This window comes from Pan paniscus, chromosome 1 (assembly GCF_029289425.2).
Source record: "Pan paniscus chromosome 1, NHGRI_mPanPan1-v2.0_pri, whole genome shotgun sequence".
Classification (NCBI taxonomy): Eukaryota; Metazoa; Chordata; class Mammalia; order Primates; family Hominidae; genus Pan; species Pan paniscus.
This window is the reverse complement of record NC_073249.2, coordinates 187,890,852-187,912,548: the sequence shown is the minus strand read 5'-3', so window position 1 is coordinate 187,912,548 and position 21,697 is coordinate 187,890,852. Positions and strand designations below refer to the sequence as shown.

The window sequence follows — 21,697 nt, the reverse complement described above, 5'->3', positions numbered from 1 at the left end:
CATCTGTGATGGGATTAGAGTTAAAAATGAAAATTTACTCCAGCCTTGGCCACAGAGCAAGACCCTGTCTCTAAAATAAATAAATAAATTTAAGATTTTAAAATGTAAATTTTTTTCTTTCTTTTTTTTTTTTTTTGAGACGGAGTCTCGCTCTGTCGCCCAGGCTGGAATGCAGTGGTGCGATCTCGGCTCACTGCAACCTCCGCCTCCCGGGTTCAAGCGATTCTCCTGCCTCAGTCTCTCAAGTAGCTGGGATTACAGGTGCCTGCCACCACGCCCAGCTAATTTTTTTGTATTTTTAGTAGAGACAGGGTTTCACCGTATTAGCCAGGATGGTCTCAATCTCCTGACCTCTTGATCCGCCCGCCTCGGCCTCCCAAAGTGCTGGGATTACAGGGGTGAGCCACGGCGCCCGGCCTTGTTTTGTTTTGTTTTGTTTTGCTTTGTTTTGTTTTGTTTTGTTTTGAGACAGAGTTTCACTCTTGTTGCCCAGACTGGAGTGCAATGGCACGATCTTGGCTCACCACAACCTCTGCCTCCTAGGTTCAAGAGAGTCTCCTGCCTCACCCTCCCGAGTAGCTGGGATTACAGGCATGCGCCACCACGCCTGGCTAATTTTGTATTTTTAGTAGAGATGGGGTTTCTCCATGTTGGTCAGGCTGATCTCGAACTCCCTACCTCAGGTGATCCACCTGCCTCGGCCTCCCAACGTGCTGGGATTACAGGCATGAACCACTGTGCCTGGCCATGTAAAAAAAAAAAATTAAATAAAAAATAATGGGCCAGGCATGGTGGCTCATGCCTGTAATCCTAGCACTTTGAGAGACCGAGGCAGGAGGATTGCTTGAGGCCAGGAGTTTGAGACCAGCCTGGGCAACACAGCGAAAGCCTTTCTCTACAAAAAAAAATTAAAAATTAAAGTTTGCCAGGTGCAGTGGTGTGCACACCTGCACTTCCAGGTACTCAGGAGGCTGAGGCAGGAGGATCGCTTGAAATGGGGAGTTCAAGATTGCAGTGAGCTACAATGGTGCCACTTGCACTACAGCCTGGGTGACAGAGCGAAACCCTGTCTCCAAAACCTAAATAAATAAAAATAAAAATAAAAATTTAAACAAAAGAAGTGTGAATCTTCTTTTTGGTTATTTTCATCCCATCCTTTCCTGTACTCTTAGCTCCCTCTTTTTCCTCCAGCTGCCTAGACAGTCCCAGACTAGACCCTGGGAATTCCCAAAAGGAAGCTGTAGAGGAAGTGGCAGGTCACGACCCCTGGGAGAAGATGGGGCTGGGAATTCCCACCATCCCCACTGCTACGACGAGGACTCTAGGTGGACACAAGCGTCCAGGACGGGAAAAGGATTTGCCTCTTTGAGAAGCCAGAGGACTAAATCAGGCTCACCTTCCCTTCTTCGCCTCACCCAGGAGGGCCCTGGCAAGGCCAACACCCTTATGACAACTCCTTTTCCATGGCAGACACTTTTAGTTGTGAGCTTGTGCCGCTTGCCTAGCTGCATTCAAACAGGGAGGTTTTAAATATCTGAATTGTTTTTTCTAAACAGCTGGCCCCACCCATTCGTTGGTACCAGGCAGGCCCCTGCCGGGGCTGAGACCCGCCTTGATGTGGCTGGGGAGCTCAGGAGGCTGGGCAGCGGGCTGTGCTGGGTGTAGCCAATTGCTGCCCAGCTGGGGCTGCCGGGGAGACTTTTGGTGGTGTTGCTAGGCGCCTGGGTAATTGGAGAGGCCAGGATTGGACTTCTGGGCCACAGAGCTTAGCAGCCTCCTTCATCACACTGCAAACCATCATTATGCCAGAGGCCTGCAGCAATCTCTCTGTGGTTACAGCCTGAAAGGATGCTTTTTTAGCTGCAGAAATTAAGAACTGGCTTTTCAATATTACAGGTTTGTGGTTGTGGTTGTTTTCTTTTGGCTACATTTCTGAGGATACACTTGGAATAAATAGGCAGAAGATTTGAAAACAAAAAATGCCTTCACAAACCCCCGTTTCCAAAAGCTTTGCTTTTTGCTGAAGCAAAGCACACTTGACATCAGCAGTAAGGGCAGCTAAGGTAGAGAACTCTGCTTCCTGAGCTCTCTCCATGGTCCACTCTGCGTCAAAAGCTTCTTCCTTGAAACCTCACAGGTGGGCTATGGTTCAGGGTAGGGGGACCAGAGCCCCAGTCACATGCAGGGCCTCTCAGCGGAATAATGTCTTCAAGTCCCTCCCATTCAAAGACCATCATAATACTCAGCCTTCTCACTCTACAGAACCACTTTCGCTTTTATTATTTTCTGGATCCTCCCATCTGCTCTGTGAAGAAGACCTCTTTATTATTCCCATTTTACAGGTAAACAACTAGGGCAAAAAAGAGGCATCCATGATTACATACCTAGGTACAGCAAAGCTGGGGCACAAACCTGGGAATCTCAGACCAGAGTCTGGGCCGCCCCACAGCTATTTAACATATTACATATATTTGTGTACCCTATTATAGTATTTGTAATAGTAATAATAATACACATTGGTGCAGAAGACATAGGAATTTCATCCTGTATCTTGTATTATCCTAAACACATCATCTTTGTTGATGGTGATTGGGCTTTCAAAGCTGTGGTGTGCGCACTAAGGGATATAGTCTGAAAGAATTCCCAAAGACAGACACACTATTTACATGAGTTAACAGACCTAGCACACCAGCACAGGGCTGAAGGAAAACAGTGACCCTGAGCCACTTCCCCCTTAATTCAAGGACAGTTGGCTCAGGCCCTTAAGTAAGGAGACAAAATCATGGCTTTCAGTAGGTATTTGTGGGCATTTCTCAAAAAAAGGCTTTCACTGCTTCGTGTAGAATTTTTTTTTCAATAGTGGTCCACTGATAATGACCAACTGTCTGGTTTGCACAGGACTAGGAGTTTCTTGGGATGTGAGACTTTTAGTGCTAAAATCAGGGCAAGCCAAGGGTGTTGGTCACCCTGTCATGGACCACCTGCATCAGAATCATCTGGGGAGGTTAGCAGAGATGGCTGGTTCTAATCCTAGGGCACTGGTTCTTCACCCTGGCCTCACATCAGAATCATCTGAAGAGACTTAAATGTGTTTGAGTTCACCCCGGATCAACAGAAACTGGGTCTCTGGGGTGAAGGCCTGGCACTTGTATCTTTTCATGTACAGCCAAGACTGAAAACTTCTGCCCTAGAGATTTGGATTCAGAGGGTCTGGGCTCAGGTCTTGTTCAGAAATCTGCAGGCGGCCGGGCACTATGGCTCACGCCTGTAATCCTAGCACTTTGGGAGGCCGAGGTGGGCAGATCACGAGGTCAGGAGATCGAGACCATCCTGGCTAACACAGTGAAACCCCGTCTCTACTAAAAATACAAAAAATTAGCTGGGCGTGTTGGCGGGCGCCTGTAGTCACAGCTACTCGGAAGGCTGAGGCAGGAGAATGGCATGAACCCAGGAAGGCAGAGCTTGCAGTAAGCCGAGATCGCGCCACTGCACTCCAGCCTGGGTGACAGAGCGAGACTCCGTCTCAAAAAAAAAAAAGAAAAGAAAAAAGAAAAAAGAAATCTGCATGCCTTTTTAACAGCTCCCAGGGGATTCTTATATACATCATGTTTCAACTACCAGTGAATGCTTATGTGATGTGTGCATCCAGTGGTAGCATTCCCTGAATGCCTTGTATGTGTTAGGCTCTGGAAACACATGGGAAAAAAAAAAAAGAAAGAAAGAAAAGGAAACCACCTCCTGTTCTCCAGTCCCTCTCTATTCACTGGGGAATAAAGACCTATAAATTGTTCCAACATAGTATACTGTGGTTTAGATTTAAAAGTGGGTCAGCACCATCAGCATGGTTAGGGCTATTCAGTTCCCAGAAGCCAAGGATGGTAGACTAAAGACGGAGCATATAATTTGCCATTCCTCTCACTGAGAGATATGGTTTGGGTTTGTTTCTCCTCTCCTTAAGTCTGGGCCAGCGCTGTGACTGGTTTTGACCAATACTACGTGGCAGAAGCTATGCTGGATACTTTGCAGGGCCAGGCCTTAACAGCTATGTGGTCCCCACTTTTGCTCCTTTGGGAATGCTTCCTCTTTGAAGCCTAACACCATATAACCTAACACTACCTGGAGGCCACCATGCTATGAGAAAGCCCAAGGTGCCCACATGGAAAGAGAGGCCATGTAGAAGAGCACAAAGGTAGGAGTCTCTCTGAGCCTGCTCTGGCTCAGGAGGTTGCCTGATTTTAAAAAAAAAGAAAAAGTCATGTGAAAATGAAATAAAGAAAAGCACCAAGGTGCCAGACCTATGAATGGAACCTTCTTGACCTACCAGCCCAGCTCATCCACCAGTTGAATACAGCTGTGAATGACCCTAGCTGATGACTACATGGAGAAGAACTGCTCAGCTGAACCCTGCCCAAATCCCTGACTTGCATAATTATGACGAAATAAAATGGCTCTTGGTTTTTCTGTTATTTGTTTGTTTTGAGACAAGGTCTGACTCTGTCGCCCAGGCTGGAGTGCAGTGGCACGAACTCAGCTCACTGTAAGCTCCACCTCCCCGGTTCAAGGGACTCTTGTGCCTCAGCCTCCCAAGTAGCTGGGACTACAGGTGAGTGCCACCATGCCCAACTAATTTTCGCATTTTTTGTAGAGATGGGGTTTCGCCATGTTGCCGAAGCTGGTCTTGAACTCCTGAGCTCACACGATCCACCCACCTTGGCCTCCCAAAGTGCTGGAATTACAGGCGTGAGCCACCACACCTATTCTTGTTTTGAGTCACTAAATTTTGGGGTGATCTGTTACACAGTAATAGCTACCAGCATGCCTCATCAGAACCAGAAGACAGAATGACATCTCATACCATTCTGCCTTTCTTTCCATTCACATTGTTCATCTTTGTATTCTTCCATTGAGTAGATTACTGATGTCTGACCCAAAATTACCCTCCCAAATTAGTCTTCACTCTGTTTCCACTCCTGCCTCCCTCCAATAATGAAGCAAAACAAAACCGTAAATCAGAGTGTATTAACTCTCGGCTTAAAAATCCTTCAATGGTTTCCCATTGTCTTTGGGATAGATATAGGATCCTAATGGCAAATGATAAGATCCTATATGACCTAGCTCCTACCTTCTTTGTGGAATTCACTTTCTACTACCTTCTCCCAACGACTCAGCGCTGCAGCCACAGGGACGTCTTTCTGTTCCTGGAATACACCAAATCTTCTCCTGTCTCGAGGTCTTTGTACTTGCTGTTCCTTCTACCTAGCCCTCTCCCTTCCCTACAACTCATACACACAAGGTTGGTCTTGATCCTTCATAACCTGTAGCACGTCCCTAGGAAGTCTCCCCTGCCCATGCCTTCCCGCACCCCTATATGCTCTACTACATTTCCCCACTTATATTCTCCCAGCACTTATCATTATCTAAAAATAGTTAGCTTATTTATTGTCTTTCTCTTTCTGCTAGAATATGAGCTCCACGAAAGTGGAAAATATTTCTCAGCAAGTATTTGCTGAATTAACAATCCCATGAATGGAGAAGGAAGGAAAAGGGAAGTATCATGGAAAGAGCTCTGACATTGCAGGAGTCAGAAAATCCTGGTCCTTGCTCCAATTCTGCCCCTGCTTACCTATGGATAAGCTACTTCCCCTCACCTAACCAGAAACTTCATCCCCACCAGCAAACACATGGCCGGCGATGTTTATCAGTGTCATACCTCACAGGTCTTCACAATTTTTTTTTTTTTTTTTTTTTAGAGACAGAGTCTCGCTCTGTTGCCCAGGCTGGAGTGCAGTGGTGCAATCTTGGCTCACTGCAACATCTGCCTTCTAGGTTCAAGCAATTCTCCTGCCTTAGCCTCCCAAGTAGCTGGGATTACAAGTGCCCACCACTATGCCCAGCTAATTTTTGTATTTTTAGTAGAGACGGGCTTTCACTTGTAGGCTGGGCTGGTCTCAAAATCCTGACCTCAAATGATCCACCCCCTTTGGCCTCCCAAAGAGCTGGGATTACAGGAGTTAGCCACCGTAATCCCACAAGCTGGGTCCACAAGTCTTCATAAATCCCCATAAAAATTTTGAAGAATATCAGGTGTGGTGGCTGACGCATATAATCCCAGCACTTTGGGAAACTGAGGCGGGTGGATCATTTGAGGCCAGGAGTTCAAGACCAGCCTGCCAATATGGCAAAACCCCATCTCTATGAAAAATACAAAAAATTAGCCAGGCGTTATGGTGGGTGCCTGTAATCCCAGCTACTCAGGGGGCTGAGGCAAGAGAATCGCTTGAACTTAAGAGGCAGAGGTTGCAGTGAGTCGAGATTGTGCCGCTGCACTCCAGCCTGGATGACAGAGCAAGACTGTCTCAAAAATAAATAAATAAATAAAAATAAAATGGCCCGGCACGGTGGCTCACACTTGTAATCCCAGCACTTTGGGAGGACGAGGCCAGAAGATCGTGAGGTCAGGAGTTCGAGACCAGCCTGGCCAACATAGTGAAACCCCGTCTCTACTAAAAATACAAAAAAATTAGCCAGGAGTGGAGATGGGCACCTGTAATCCCAGCTACTCGGAGGTGGAGGTAGGAGAATCGCTTGAACCCGGGAGGCGGAGGTTGCAGTGAGCAATGCAGAGATCGCGCCACTGCATTCCAGCCTGAGTGACAGAGCAAGACTGTCTCAAAAAAAAAAAAAAAAAAAATGGCTGGGCGCAGTGGCTCACACTTGTAATCCCAGCATTTTGGGGGGCCGAGGCGGGCAGATCACGAGGTCAAGAGTTTGAGACCAGCCTGGCCAACACAGTCAAACCCCGTCTCTACTAAAAATACAAAAAAATTAGCTGGGTGTGGTGGCAGGCACCTGTAATCCCAGCTATTTGAGAGACTGAGGCAGGAGAATCACTTGAACCCAGGAGACAGAAGTTGCAGTGAGCTGAGATCATGCCACTGCACTCCAGCCTGGGTGACAAAGCTAGGCTCAGTCGCAAAAAAAAAAAAAAAAATTTTTAAGAAGCTCTGTTCTGTCTCATACATTTTTAAGTTAATAACCACAATTATTTTTTACAAGTTAAAATCGGCTCCAAGATCAAATTTTTTGTCATAGTCTTTGTTAGAGACATGTTTTAAATACATTTTCATCCAAACCTTAGAGCTACAGATTTCACTTGTTCAGTTTATGGAAAATGTCTACCACATAATCCAGTTGGCAAAGCCTGTCCTCACTGTCAAACCAATTAGCCAAATCAAAGAGATTTTCTGTCCATAAGAAAATCTACCTTTATTTTTAAAAGGTTCCATAAATGCATTAATTTGCATCCCCATGACAACTGGCTCATGTCTCAATTCTAATTTTATAATACATAAATAAAGAGCTGAAGCACTTAAGTTTAATATAGCATAATGGCTAAAACACAAATTCTAGAGGAATTCAAAGGTGTCTGAATTCAAATTCTGATTTCACCACTTAACACCTCCGTGACCTTGGGCAACTTATTAAACCTCTTTGTGCCTTGGGAGCATCATCTGTAAAAGGAGGGTGGTAAATATCTACTTTATAGATTCGGTATCAATATTGAATTAGTTTATTATCTGTAAAATTCTTAGAAGAGTGTCTGGCACATAATTAGCATTGAGCAAATTTTTTGTTTTGTTTTGTTTTGAGACAGGGTCTCACTCTGTTACCCAGGCTGGAGTATAGTGGCATGATCTCAGCTCACTGCAACCTCTGCCTCCCGGGTTCAAGCTATCCTCCCACCTTAGCCTCCCAAGTAGCTGGGACTACAGGTGTGTACCACCACACCTGGCTAACTTTTGAATTTTTTTGTAGAGACAGGGTTTAGCCATGTCGCCCATGCTGGTCTCGAACTCCTGAGCTCAAGCGATCTGCCCACCTCGGCCCCCTGAAGTATTGAGATGACAGGTATGAGCCACCACACCCGGCCCTATTTGGGTGTTTTTTGAGACAGGGTCTTGCTTTGTTGCCCAGGCTGGAGTGCAGTGATGCAAACCCAACTCACTGAAGCCTCGACCTCTTGGGCTCAAGATATCCTCCCACCTCAGCCTCCCAAATAGCTAGGACTACAGGCACATGCCACCACGCCCAGCAAATCTTGTAGAGACGAGGTCTTGTCACATTACCCAGGCTGGATTCAAACTCCTGGGCTCAAGTGATCCTCTCACTTCGACCTTCCTAAGTGCTGGGATTGGAGGAATGAGCCACTGTGCCCAGCCTAAACAAATATTTTTATTTCTTTATTTTTATTTTATGTTTTATTTTCTGGCTTTACTTAATCAGCTTCCTCAGGTTGAATAAACAAGTATTCTTTTTTGTTTGTTGGTTTTTGGGGGTTTTTTTGAGATGGAGTCTCACTCTGTTGCCCAGGCTGGAAGGCAGTGGCATGACCTTGGCTCACTCCAACCTCTGTCTCCCAGGTTCAAGCGATTCTCCTGCCTCAGCCTCCTGAGTAGCTGGGATTGCAGCAGGCACACGCAACCATACCCATCTAATTTTTGGTTTTTTGCTTTTTGGGTATTTTTTTTTTTTTCGAGATGGAGTTTTGCTCTTGTCACCCAGTTGGAGTGCAATGGCGCGATCTCAGCTCACTGCAACCTCCGCCTCCTAGGTTCAAGCAATTCTCCTGCCTCAGCCTCCCGAATAGCCAGGATTACAGATGCTGGCCACCACGCCCAGCTAATTTTTGCATTTTTAGTAGAGATGGGGTTTCACGATGTTGGCCAGGCTGGTCTGGAACTCCTGACCTCAGGTGATCCACCCACCTCAGCCTCCCAAAGTGCTGGGATTACAAGTGTGAGCCACCGTGCCCAGCAATTTTTGTATTTTTAGTAGAGACGAGGTTTCACCATGTTGGCCAGGCTGGTCTTGAACTCCTGACCTCAAGTCATCCACCTAACTCGGCCTCCCAAAGTGCTAGGATTATAGGTGTGAGCCACCATGCCTGGCCGAGTATTCTCGAGTATTCTTTTTTTTTTTTTTGAGACAGAGTCTCACCCTGTCACCCAGGCTGGAGTGCAGTGGCACAGTCTCGGCTCACTGCATGCTCCGCCTCCCGGGTTCACACCATTCTCCTGCCTCAACCTCCCAAGTAGCTGGGACTACAGGCACCCGCCACCACGCCCAGCTAATTTTTTGTATTTTCAGTAGAGACAGGGTTTCACCGTATTAGCCAGGATGGTCTCGATCTCCTGACCTTGTGATCCACCCGCCTCGGCCTCTCAAAGTGCTGGGATTACAGGCGTGAGCCACCGCTCCTGGCCCCTGGCCGAGTATTCTTAAATAAAACAAATACTACGAGTCCGTAGTAGAGGCACAGCACCCTTTAGTTTCTCCTGCCTAATCTCTCTTTACTTGCTATCTCTCAGGAACAGAGCATTCTCTAACTGTCCTTTTGAACAATGGACCTTGTTCAATGAATTTGGGATGGACAGAGGTGTAACTTTCTTATAAAGCCAAAGAAGAGAAACAATGAAAACAGAGTTGAAAAGGAGAACTTAAAAGAATCCAGACAAGCAGATGACTTTTAGGCAAGAGTCCCTGCAGAAGCTGAGAATCTGGAAATGGATTCCTTTAATGTTATCTGTGCCCCTGCATCCCCAGTTCCAGGACCACTGGCTAGTTTGACACACCCTCACTGGGCACACTCAGAGCTAGATATAATTCCCGGAAACCCTTCTACACCTCCATCTCTAGCTCTCTGGCATAAGAAAGCACAAGGTATTGCAAGTAGTATCCTTGAACTTATTCCAGATTATACAAAAGGAAACTATTTATAAATTTCCAAACTTTTTTTAGGAGGAACAGATTCACTGTGACCCAGTATACAGCTGAGGGCAAAGTACCAGTCATCAGGAAAAGGCCAACTCAAGAGACCCTTCATGAACAAACCATGCTGAAGTCTTAAAAAGGAAGACTAATTTTCATAGATAGCTGGAGACCCATCAGGCCTGAAAACCTTGGCGTCATCATATCCTAGGCCCCTACACATCAGCCTCACTTCTGAAATGCAAATCAGGTAGTGTCATTCTCTTTGCTAATTTTTTTTTTTTTTTTTTTTTTGAGACAGTGTCTCACTCTGTTGCCCAGGCTGGAGTGCAGTGGCGCAATCTTGGCTCACTACAACCTCTGCCTCCTGGGTTCAAGCGATTCTCCTCCCTCAACCTCCAGAGTGGCTGGGACTACAGGTGCACGCCACCATGCCCAGCTAATTTTTTTTTTTTTTCTTTTAGTAGAGGTGGCGTTTCACCATATTGGTCAGGCTGGTCTCGAACTCCTGACCTTGTGATCCGCCCGCCTCGGCCTCCCAAATTGCTGGGATTAGAGGCGTGAGCCACCGCGCCCAGCCAAAATCTTTTCAATGGGTATCCAATGTCTTTGGTTTAAAGCCTAGATTCCTTAACGAGGCACAGAAAGACCTCATGACCTGAACCCTGCCTATTTATCCACCTTCATTTCTTTCCATTTCCCCAAATACACCCTATGCCCCAGCCACACTGAGTCCCTAGCAGTTCCAGCTCCCACTCTCCATGAGGTCTTTTCATGAGCTCCTCCCTCTGCTAGAACATCCTCCCCCACTCCCCATTTGTTGTCCCAGGGAAGTATTAACACCCCCTTTAAGACTCTGTTCCTTACTATCACATTTGGGATTAAGTTAAAGAAAAGAAAAGAAAATTTTTTACTTAAAGAAAAACAAAACTAAACGACTCTGTCCTTTACAACTCCTCTGCAAAGCCTTACTGAGCATCTACCACGTGCTTAGCATTGTGTTAGGCACCGAGGATGCATGGTAGAATTAAATGCTCTTCTTAGTTCCGTCAGCAACCTCTGCTTGCATCTAGAGCATCAATGTCTTCTTTGTATTATAACTGTCTCCTCTACAAGGCTGTGAGCATTCTGAGGACAGGGCTTCTGCATTATTCATCTTTGACTCCCTATTACCTAGTCCATGGAATGCATCAGTAAATATTTGTCAAATTCATTTACTTACAAAGAATTCATTGAAAATTTTCGTATCAGGAATGAATGAGGTGCTGAACGAACAGGATTATAAAACTGAATGAACAGGATCATGCTTATGATCCCTGCCCTCTTGAAACTTTGCAGTCTCAGGGGATAAACAGAGCACTTGATTTAATGAATGATGTAGGAATGAGTGGATGAGTTAACGAATCAGGGAAGGAGTCTGGATGCAGCAGCCCAGAGCAGATCTACAGGAAGTGAAAGGCCAGTGTCTAGGGAGGTAATTGGGGAATGCTGATGCCCTTTTGGTCTTTCTTTTTTCTTTTCCTTGAGAGACAGTCTTGCTCTGTCACCCAGGCTGGAGTGCAGTGGCCTGATCTCAGCTCACGGCAGCCTTGGCGTCTCAGGCTCAAATGATCCTCCCATCCCAGCCTACAAAGTAGCTGAGATGGGCCGGGCATGGTGGCTCATGCCTGTAATCCCCACACTTTGGGAGGCCAAGGCAGGTGGATCACTTGAGTCCAGGAGTTCGAGACCATCCTGGGCAACATGATGAAACCTTGTCTCTACCAAAAATACAACAACAACAACAAAAGTTAGCTGGGCATGATGGTGTGCACCTATAGTCCCAGCTATTCAGGAGGCTGAGGTGAGAGAATCAACTGAGATGGGGATGCCGCCACTGCACTCTAGCCTGGGCCACAGAGTGAGGCTCCACCTCAGAAAAAAAAACCAAGTAGCTGAGACTACAGGTGCACACCACCACACCAGGCTAATTTTGTTTTATTTTTTGTAGAGAAGAGGTCTCACTGTGTTGCCCAGACCAGTCTCAAAGTCCTGGACTCAAGCAATTCTCCCACCTTGGCCTCCTAAAGTGCTGGGATTACAGGCGTGAGCCACCGTGCCAGGACTTCTTTTTTTTTTGAGACAGGGTCTCGCTTGTTGCCCAGGCTGGCTTTGAACTCCTGGCTTCAAGCAATCCTCCTACCTAGGCTCCCAAAATGTTGGGACTACAGGCATGAGTCACCACCCCCAGCCTGGTCTTTCTAATACAGAGAAACTTGAAAGACAGCAAGCACCAGAGCAAAAAGCATGGAGTTTAGAGTCTGACCTAGACTTGAATTCTGGATCCATTACTTATTAGCCATGTGACCTTAGGCAAATCCCTTAACCTGTTTGTATCTTCATTTCCCCATCTATAAAATAGGGTTAATAATAATATCATAAGAGGATTATGATTAAATAAGAGAATGCATTTAAAAGCCCTTAGCCTGCATCCATAGTTTAGGAATTGGTGGTTCCCATCACTTGCTCAGTGTTGAGTGTGCAAATTCAGAAACACAGCATGTCTGGACTCAGCCCTGGTCCAGTATTTTTACCACAAACCAGCACCTGACACCTTCCCTAATCCCATGCCTTTGTGGCTCTCCCTTCTTTTTTATTTTATTTTTTAAAGACAAGGCCTCACTTTATTGCCCAGGCTGGTCTCGAACTCCTGGACTCAAGGAATCCTCCCGCCTCGGCCTCCCAAATCGCTGGGAGCAAGCCATGGAACCCAGCCTTCCCTCTCCCTTCAACACTCCACCCGTCACTGGCCAGTTCTGTTTACACGCTGCCTACGTGCTTTCAAGGCCAGGGGTTGTCTAGCATATCTTTACAAGCCTAAGGTGAGGGAGTTGCTGGTTAGGGAGAGGCATGGCAAGAAGGCAGTCAAAGAGGAAGGGAAAAGCACAGGTGTTTAGGAAGGCTCCACAATGAGCCTGGCACCCGGCTTGGTATTCAACATGCATTGTTCCCTGTCATCTTCATAAAAATATCATTTTGAGCTGGCCCCTGTGGCTCAGTTAACTCAGGAAGCTGAGGCAAGAAGACTGCTTGAGCACAGGAGTTTGAAGTTGTAGTAAGCTATGATCAGCCACTGCACTGCAGCCTGGGCAATGTAGCAAGACCCTGTCTCTTTAAAAAAAAAATTATAGCTGAGGAAACTGAGGCTCAGGAGGTAAACAGGAGATATGGGATAAAAAGCGAAGTCTCTCTGTGACTCCAAAATAATTTTCTACTCTGCCATGCTGCCCACCAGCTTGTAGATGACCATCAAATGTTTGAGCAATAAGTTTCAGTTTTCTTATTCCCAAGAGGAGCAGAAATTGCGCAGCCCTCCCTCCAGAGAATCCAGGTATATGCTCAAACAGTGATGAATAAACAAATGAACACTAATGAATAAATGAAAGATTGAGTGAAATCTCTCTGATACCCACACCAGGAAGAAGGAAACAAATAACTCTGGAGGAGCCGCCTTGCAGGAAGAAGTGGAGACTGTCTCCCTGGCTGTGGTCTCCAGTGTCCAGGTCAGCAAAGGGCTAGGAACTGGCTTAGTTGGAGTTAGAAAAACTTAGGAGGGTAGGGGGTGCTGGGGAGAACGTGATGGCTGGAGGGAAAGCCAGTGTGAAGGGCAGGGAAGAGGAATGGAATTACTCTGTCCTCATCCTCAGCCCTTCCCTGCCATTTCCCTCGGGAAGATAGCCCCTGACTCCTGGCCCAACATGCTGCCAACTTTTAAAATGAAAGTAGCAGGATCCAAAGCGGCCACACCAGGAGGTCACTCCAGAAGGGGGGTTACCAGCAAAGCACCCCACATGTCCCTCCTCCTTTCTGCACAGCACCCCTCGGCCCTGCACTTCCTGCTGCCGCCCCCTTGTCCTGACATGGGACTCCCTCCACTCCCTCCCAGCTCCCACATCTTACCCTGAAAGACCAAGGTAGGGGCGTCCCAGCCCACGCCCTCCGGTCCTTGCGTTCCAGGCTTCCTGGGCCAAGGGGTTGCCCGCTGCCCTGAAGATCCCGCTCTGCCAGGCGCTCCTCCGTCCCTCCCCAAACAAAAATCCTCCAGACAGGTTCCAAAGCTGCCCAGCCCAGGAGGAGGGAGGCTGAGGAAATCCCCTCCCAGCTGGGCTGGGCCGGCCTGCTTGGCAGTCTTGCTCCTGGGCTGGCCCTGGATGAATGAGTCCTCCTCTTCACCTGCTTGGGTCTTAGCCAGGGAGCCGGTGGCAGCCTCTGCTCTTTCTCCAGGACACTGAGCTCCATTCCTCCTCCAAGTCCTGCCCTCCTGCTTCATGCCTGGGTCCCCTGCTCTCCACTCTCAGCTCTCTGACGCCTCAACCGGGTGGTCTCTATCACTCTGCATTTGGTTATGCTCCAGTCTGAAGCCAGGCCTGTACTGGGCACCAGGGTGGATGACTTGATGATCCTCAGCAGAGATTTAGTCCACAGAAGAATTGGTGACACCATGGCCCCTGGTGAAATAGCTTTGCCAGCTCTGATTATTCATTCAAAGCATTTTGAGAATAACTGGCCTTGTGTGAGGCCCTGAGGATGAAGAGGTAGATTAACGGGGTCCCTGACCTCCTACTCTACTAGGAAGACAAAGAATGAAGCCTTAAGTAGACGCTGCTCAAGATTCAGGCAGAAGGTGGCCAGGCATGGTGGCTCACGCCTGTAATCCCAGCACTTTGGGAGGTTGAGGTGGGTGGATCACCTGAAGTCGGGAGTTCGAGACCAGCCTGATCAACATGGAGAAACCTCATCTCTACTAAAAATACAAAATTAGCTGGGCATGGTGGTGCATGCCTGTAATCCCAGCCACTCGGGAGGCTGAGGCAGGAGAATCGCTTGAACCCGGGAGGCGGAGGTTGCAGTGAGCCAAGATCACGCCATTGCACTCCAGCCTGGGCAACAACAGCGAAACTCGGTCTCAAAAAAAAAAAAAAAAATTCAGGCAGAAGGGACCAGGGAGGAATCCCCCTGTGTGGAAGTGTTCTGGAAAAGCTCCTAGATGACATGACATACAAGATGGGTTTTGAAAGGTGAACAGGGGTTTTCCAGAATTGTGAGCGGGGAGCACACAGAAGGGGAGCACAGGCTGACAGAAAAGGCCATGGGAAGGGACGGAATTCAGCAGGAACTACTCAAAGTTCAGAATTGTGAGCAGGGAGTGTCAGATCATGAAGGGCCTTGTGTGCCTTGGTAAACAGTTTGGACTGTGTCCTATAGGTTCTGGGGAGTCATAGAAAGATTGTTTGTTTGTTTGTTTGTTCGTTTGTTTGTTGCAATACAGGGTCTCTCTGGGAGGCAGAGGCTGCAGTGAGCCGAGATTGCGCCACTGCACTCTAGCCTGGGCAACAGAGTGAGACTCCATCTCAAAAAAAAAGAAAAAAGAAAAAATGGGATCTCTCTCAGTTACCCAGGCTAGAGTGCAGTGGTGCAGTCATAGCTTGAAGCAGCCTTGAACTCCTGGACTCAAGTGATCCTCCCACTTCAGCTGCCTGTGTAGCTGGGACTACAGGCACCCACCACCATGGTCAGCCAGTTTTTAAATTTTTTGTAGAGATGGAATTTCACTCTGTTGCCCAGGGTGATCACGAACTCCTGGCCTCAAGAGATCCTCCCGCCTTGACCTCCCAGAGCGCTGGGATTACAGGTGGTACACCACACCCTGCTAGCTCACAGATAGGCCTTAAACAAGGGACACAAACTATCAGACTGCATTTAAAATAGATCACTGGAGCCAGGTGTGGTGGCTCACACCTGTAATCCCAGCACTTTGGGAGGTCAAGGCTGGAGGATTGCTTAAGCCCAGGAGTTCGAGACCAGCCTGAGCAACATAGTGGCACCTGTCTCTACAAAACAAATTTTTTTTAATTATCCAGGCAATGGTAGTGTGCACATGTAGTCCCAGCTATACTCCAGAGGCCGAAGTGAGAGGACAGCTTGAGCCCAAGAGGTTGAGGCTGCAATGAGCTATGATCACACCACAGCACTCTAGCCTGGATGACAGAGTGAGACCCTGTCTTAAAAAAAAAAAAAATTCACTGAGAACTGCAATGTAAAGAAGGGTTTGAAGGAGGCAAGACTAGAGGCAAGAAAACCAGTCAGGGTTGCATGAGTCAGGGCAAGTGATAATGTAGTCCTTATCAAGGCATTGGCTAGGGAGTGGGGGTGGGAGTGAGAGAAAGAGATTCAAGAGATGCTAAGGGAGTACAATTGATGGGACTTAAAGAGTAAGGGAGGAATCTAGGATGACTCTAAGATTTCCAACTGGAATAACTAACTAGGTTGATAGTGGTGACCACAAACAAGATTGAGAAATCAGGAAGAATGGCCAGGTGCGGTGGCTCATGCCTGTAATCCCAATACTTTGGGAGGCCGAGATGGGTGGATCACTTGAGGTTAGGAGTTTGAGACCAGCCTGGCCAACATGGTGAAACCCTGTCTCTACTAAAAATACAAAAATTAGCTGGGCATGGTGGCGAATGCTTGTAATCCCAGCTACTCAGGAGGCTGAGACAGGAGAATCACTTGAATCCAGGAGGCGGAGGTTGCAGTGAGCAGAGATCACGTCACTGCAGACTAGCCTGGGCGACAGAGTGAGACTCTGTCTCAAAAGAAAAAGAGTTGGGTGAGGTGGCTCACGTCTGTAATCCCAGCACTTTGGGAGGCCAAGGCGGGCGGATCACGATGTCAGGAGATCAAGACCATCCTGGCTAACACGGTGAAACCCAGTCTTTACTAAAAATACAAAAATTTAGCCAGGCATGTTGGCACGTGCCTGTAGTCCCAACTACTCGGGGGGCTGAGGCACTAGAATTGCTTGAACCTGGAAGGCGGAGGTTGCATTGAGCTGAGATGGCACCACTACATTACAGCCTGGGCGTCAGAGCAAGACTCCGTCTCAAAAAAAAAAAAAAAAAAAATTCAGGATCAGGAAGAAAAGCAATTTGGTGGGAAATGAATTCTGTTCTGGACCTGTTGAGTCAGAGGCACCTGCAGAGATGTTCAAGGAGTAGTTGCTCCAGGGATAGACAGGAGTTATGTATCAGTCAGGGTACCCGCAGGAAGGAGAAGGCATCTTCAGCTAGATTTGAAGATCTGGGAAGGGTAAAGGAAGTCATTAAGAGATGTTGAATATCCAGGGATGAATGACAGTGGGAAGCCTTAGGCCTGAAGGGGCAAGGAGAAGATGTAACATTCACTGAATCCAGTGGGAGCTGGAGCTGTGGAGAAGGGCCCCTGGCAGAGCCGCAGTTGTGGAGAAGGCAGCCCCCACTGGAGCAGAATGGAAACAGAGGAAGGAATATTCCAATTACTTTAGTCTCCGGCTTCCTATTCCTGATTCCTCTCATTAGCTAAACTCAACCAGAAGCCAGAGGCCAAGGTGCCCCAAGGCACAGAACAAGGCAGAGAATGGATGGGGGGGTTGGGGGAGGAGTCAGCAAACAGCTGGAAAAAAGAGATTTAGGAGTTGCACAGAAATGACAACTCAAGCCATGGGAGTGGGTGAGGTCACTCAGGGAGAGAAATTAGAGAGAAAGAAGAGGACCTAAGACAAGACTTGAGGGAATGCTGTAGGGGCAGAAAGGGTGAGCTCTTCCCTCCCCATTATAAAGGGTCACAGAGAAAAGCATAACAGAGTCATTACTGCACACCTGTGCAAGGGAGTCATACAAGATATTAACTCAAAGGAGGGCCAGAGGGTTGAGGCTTAAATATTCTCTTCACTGGGGAAAAGATGGATGGAGGGCTGGTTGTTGGAGTCAATTATTTTCAGGATAAATGAATAAGCCCAAAGAACAATGGCCTGGGACCAAGTTTCTCCAGGCTCTGAGGGAGGTGGCCACACAGAGTGATGGGAGAGTGAAAGAAGAAAGCAAGAAAAGGTTATCTTATTCTGCAGATGAAAATATATCAGGTCAGCTGGGCGCGGTGGCTCACACCTATAATTCCAGCAATTTGGGAGGCCAAGGCGGGCGGATTGCCTGAGCTCAAGAGTTCGAGACCAGCCTGGGCAACATGGCGAAATTCCATCTCTACTAAAAATACAAAAAAAGTTAGCAGGGCTTGGTGGCACACACCTGTAGTCCCAGCTACTCGGGAGGCTGAGGCACAAGAATCACTTGAACCTGGGAGGCTGAGGTTGCAGTGAGCTGAGATCGTACCACTGCACTCCAGCCTGGGTGGCAGAGTGGGACTCTGTCTCAAAAAAAAAAGAAAGAAAGAAAGAAAAAGAAAGGTCATCTCAGAAAGAATAGATGGCAGCCTGTGGCTGAGTTAGTCTTTCCTGGATCTGGAGAAAGGAAGTGGGGCTCAGCGAAAGCCTGTCTGTGTATTTCACAAATGTGGCTTTTCCTCTACAGATATAAATCTCCTCCACAAAAAAGCAGCTTTTCAGGGCTATTCCTGTCTGCAGGCCCTCTGAATAGCCATATCAAAACAAGTCAAAGAAGTATATTTTGGGGTGAAATATTTTTGGTTTCTTTTCACACCAGCAAGGGCCATGCAGAGTATAGAGCAAGGGAAAATAAGAGGAAAGGCCAGAACCGAGAGCCAAGCACACTGTCCACCACAGGGACAGAGCAGGGAGAAAGGACTCAGATGGCACAAAAGCAACCAAGCACTGGAAGGGACAGAGTAGTAGAAGGAGGAAACTGGGAGATGCCTGGGGCACTCATGTCAGGCACTGAGGCTTTCTGTAGGGAGCTTATACCTACATATGTATAAGGAAGTTACACCTCATCCACATTTTCTAACTAAAGTAGGTGGCAAGGTTACCTGCTACGAATTAAGAGGAGAGAGACTGGGTGGAAGATTGAAGGAAATTGACAACTGCTTAAAAAAAACAGCTGAGAGGAGAGAAAAGTGACCAAAGCAAGGTAGAAGCTCACAGAGGGATGCCAAGAATCACATCAAAATGGCACAGATCAACAAGCAGGCAAGAATGAGGGACCCTCAAGGAGTGAGAAACTGGGGAAACCAGGTCCTGTCCTGAGTGATATGTTAGTAAGATCAATGCGGCATGGGTGAGAGCCGGGCGAATGCCGCCAGCAATCATTTAGCACCCAGGACTGGAGACAGCTTTCACGTAAGATGAAAAATGTTAACTGGGCGCGGTGGCTCACGCCTGTAATCCCAGCACTTTAGGAGGCCGAGGGGGGTGGATCACGAGGTCAAGAGATCGAGACAAGCCTGGCCAACATGGTGAAATCCCACCTCTACTAAAAATACAAAAAAATTAGCTGGGCGTGGTGGCACGTACCTGTAGTCCCAGCTACTCAGGAGGCTGAGGCAGAAGAATCACTTGAACCCGGGAGGTAGAGGTTGCAGTGAGCCAAGATCACGCCACTGCACTCCAACCTGGGCGACAGAGCGAGACTCCGTCTCAAAAAAAAAAAAAAAAAAAAGATGAAAAATGTCTACAGAATAAAGGTCCTGCTCAGCTATGGAAGTGCAAAGAGTATCAGGAGGCAGTGCTTGGTCGCAGAACTGTACCAGGGTTGTGGTTGGGCCACCTCCACTCTAACATCTAGTTATCCCTGGCTGTCAAAGACACTACTGACTGTTCCAGCCCTCCAGCCAGCCTCCCTTGTTGTGATTTGATGCTCAACAAGCTGCTTTCTATGCTGTGTGATTTCAGAGAGAAAAGGTGTCTGCCCACACCCGGTGTACTCACAAGTTAGGGAGCTCTCAGAAAACAAAGCCTTGTGATCTATTCAGAAATAGGAAAATAAAAAAGAAAACAAACCCTATATTTTATTTATCTCGGTGTCTCCAGCACCCAGAACAGGGATTAGCATTGAGCTTGGTTCAAAAAGGTGTTTGCAAAACGTATCTGGAGGAGGCTGATATGCCCTTAAATATTTGTAAATGAATAAATTTTCATTTAAAAGCCAGGCGCGGTGGCTCATGCCTGTAATCCCAGCACTTTGGGAGGCCAAAGCAGGCAGATCACCCGAGGTCAGGAGTTCGAGACCAGCCTGACCAACATGGTGAAACCCTGTCTTTACGAAAAATACAAAAAAATTAGCCAGGCATGGTGGTGCATGCCTGTAATCCCAGCTACTTGGGAGGCTGAGGTAGGAGAATTGCTTGAACCCGGGAGGCAGAGGTTTTGGTTAGCTGAGATCACACCATTGCACTCCAGCCTGGGCAACGAGAGCGAAACTCCATCTCAAAAATAAATAAATAAAAATAAATAAATTTTCATTTAGAATTTGTACACGAGTTTCATGTAAATTTCATTAATGTGAATCAGTATCCACAAATTGTATCAGTTCTGAGATATTGACAAGTTCACATTTCTTTTCTTTTTTTTTTTTTTTTCTGTGAGACGGAGTCTCACTCTGTAGCCCAGGCTGGGGTTCAGTGGCCCAATCTCGGCTCACCGTAACCTCCACCTCCCAGGTTCAAGTGATTCTCCTGCCTCAGCCTCCCGAGTAACTGGGATTACAGGCACCCACCACCACGCCTGGCTAATTTTTGTATTTTTAGTAGAGATGAGGTTTCACTATGTTGGCCAGGCTGGTCTCGAACTCCTGACCTCAGGTGATTCACCTGCCTTGGCCTCCCAAAGTGCTGGGATTTGAGCCACCATGGCCAGCCACAAATTCACATTTCTAAGCCTGCAAAATTCGGAGCTTGACCCTGAACTGTGGTGAATTCATCAAGATCATGACCCTCTGGGGCCAGAGAACCAGTCTTCTTCCTTTTCTTTTCCTTTTTTTTTTTTTTTTGAGACGGAATCTCACTCTGTCACCCAGGCTGGAGTGCAGTAGCATGATCTCGGCTCACTGCAACCTCCACCTCCCAGGTTCAAGCAATTCTCCAGCCTCAGCCTCCCGAGTAGCTGGGATTACAGGCACATGCCACCACGCCCAGCTAATTTTTGTATTTTTTAGTAGAGACGGGGTTTTGTCATGTTGGCCAGGCTGATCTCCAACTCCTGACCTCAGGTGATCTGCCCACTTTGGCCTCCCAGAGTGCTGAGATTACAGGCGTGAGCCACCGCACCCAGCCCAGTCCTTTGCAATGCTACCCCACCCAGCACCATCCCTGTCCATCCAACCAACATCATGGCTTTTCTCATTTAAAATTTCCATTTGAAAATTCTGTAGATGGTTGTTTGGCTTTCCCCCACCCCTCCAGCAGCTCTTGGCTGCTCAGGCAAAGAACAGGAGAGTGGTAGGATTGACTTAGGTTTGGGTGCTACAGAAAGACAAGGATCAGGTACATTTCCAGCTCATCACAACCCCCTCTCTTGGAAAGCTTTCCCTACCCCATATCATCCCTCAGGACTTTAGCTGCCATATATGCATTCAATGACCAGCATTGGTCACAGTGATTGGACCAAAGCAGGACATTTGACCCAGGTTAGGCCAATTAGTTTCCCTTTCCTAAAAATTTGCAACTGGGGCAGAAAAACCCTACTCTGTCTCTTCTTTTTGGTAAACTAAAAGTAGTAAACCTGGGAACTCCATAGAGTTCTGAAACTGCTTTTGCAAAAATTATAACAGTGAGAAAATTATGACAGTGAAAGAGAACTGACCTAAACAATTCCATCTTGCCTTTAACCTCCAAACTGCTCTTGGTCATTCCTGGAGATGGGCCAAACTAACTTTGGGAGAAATGTATAGTTTAAATGTTAACAGCTCTTGCCAAAACTAAAATGAAAGGCCGCCAGGTTAGGAGGATGAGAGGGCCTGAATTCCACTAAGATATAGGCTTCCTTAAAGGATTACTAGCCATTGTTCCAGAGGTCCCAAGATTTACAACTTCCCCAATTACTCTTGTAAATAACGTCACTATTGTAGAACCTAGGATTGGCCTTTTAAGATGCTTTTCAGACTTTCGTATTTCTGACCAGAAGATGATTCCAGCAGGATCAGACCCTCTGTGGCCTCCACCT

At 47.3% G+C, this 21,697-nt stretch overlaps 1 protein-coding gene across 2 annotated transcripts in view; it reads right to left on the bottom strand.

Annotated features, from left to right (window-relative positions):
- RHBDL2 (rhomboid like 2) overlaps positions 1-20,981 on the bottom strand; it is a 62,940-nt gene extending 41,959 nt beyond the window's left edge. The window contains exon 1 of one of the 2 annotated variants that reach the window (XM_008968458.5): positions 13,708-20,981. In XM_008968458.5, coding sequence (XP_008966706.2) covers positions 13,708-14,077 — 370 coding nt within the window. In that variant the 5' untranslated portion in view covers positions 14,078-20,981. Of the gene's footprint in view, positions 1-1,396; positions 7,755-13,707 lie in introns of those variants that run through there. The other variant, XM_008968457.5, reaches the window with a different exon arrangement.
- Positions 20,982-21,697: the final 716 nt, after the last annotated feature.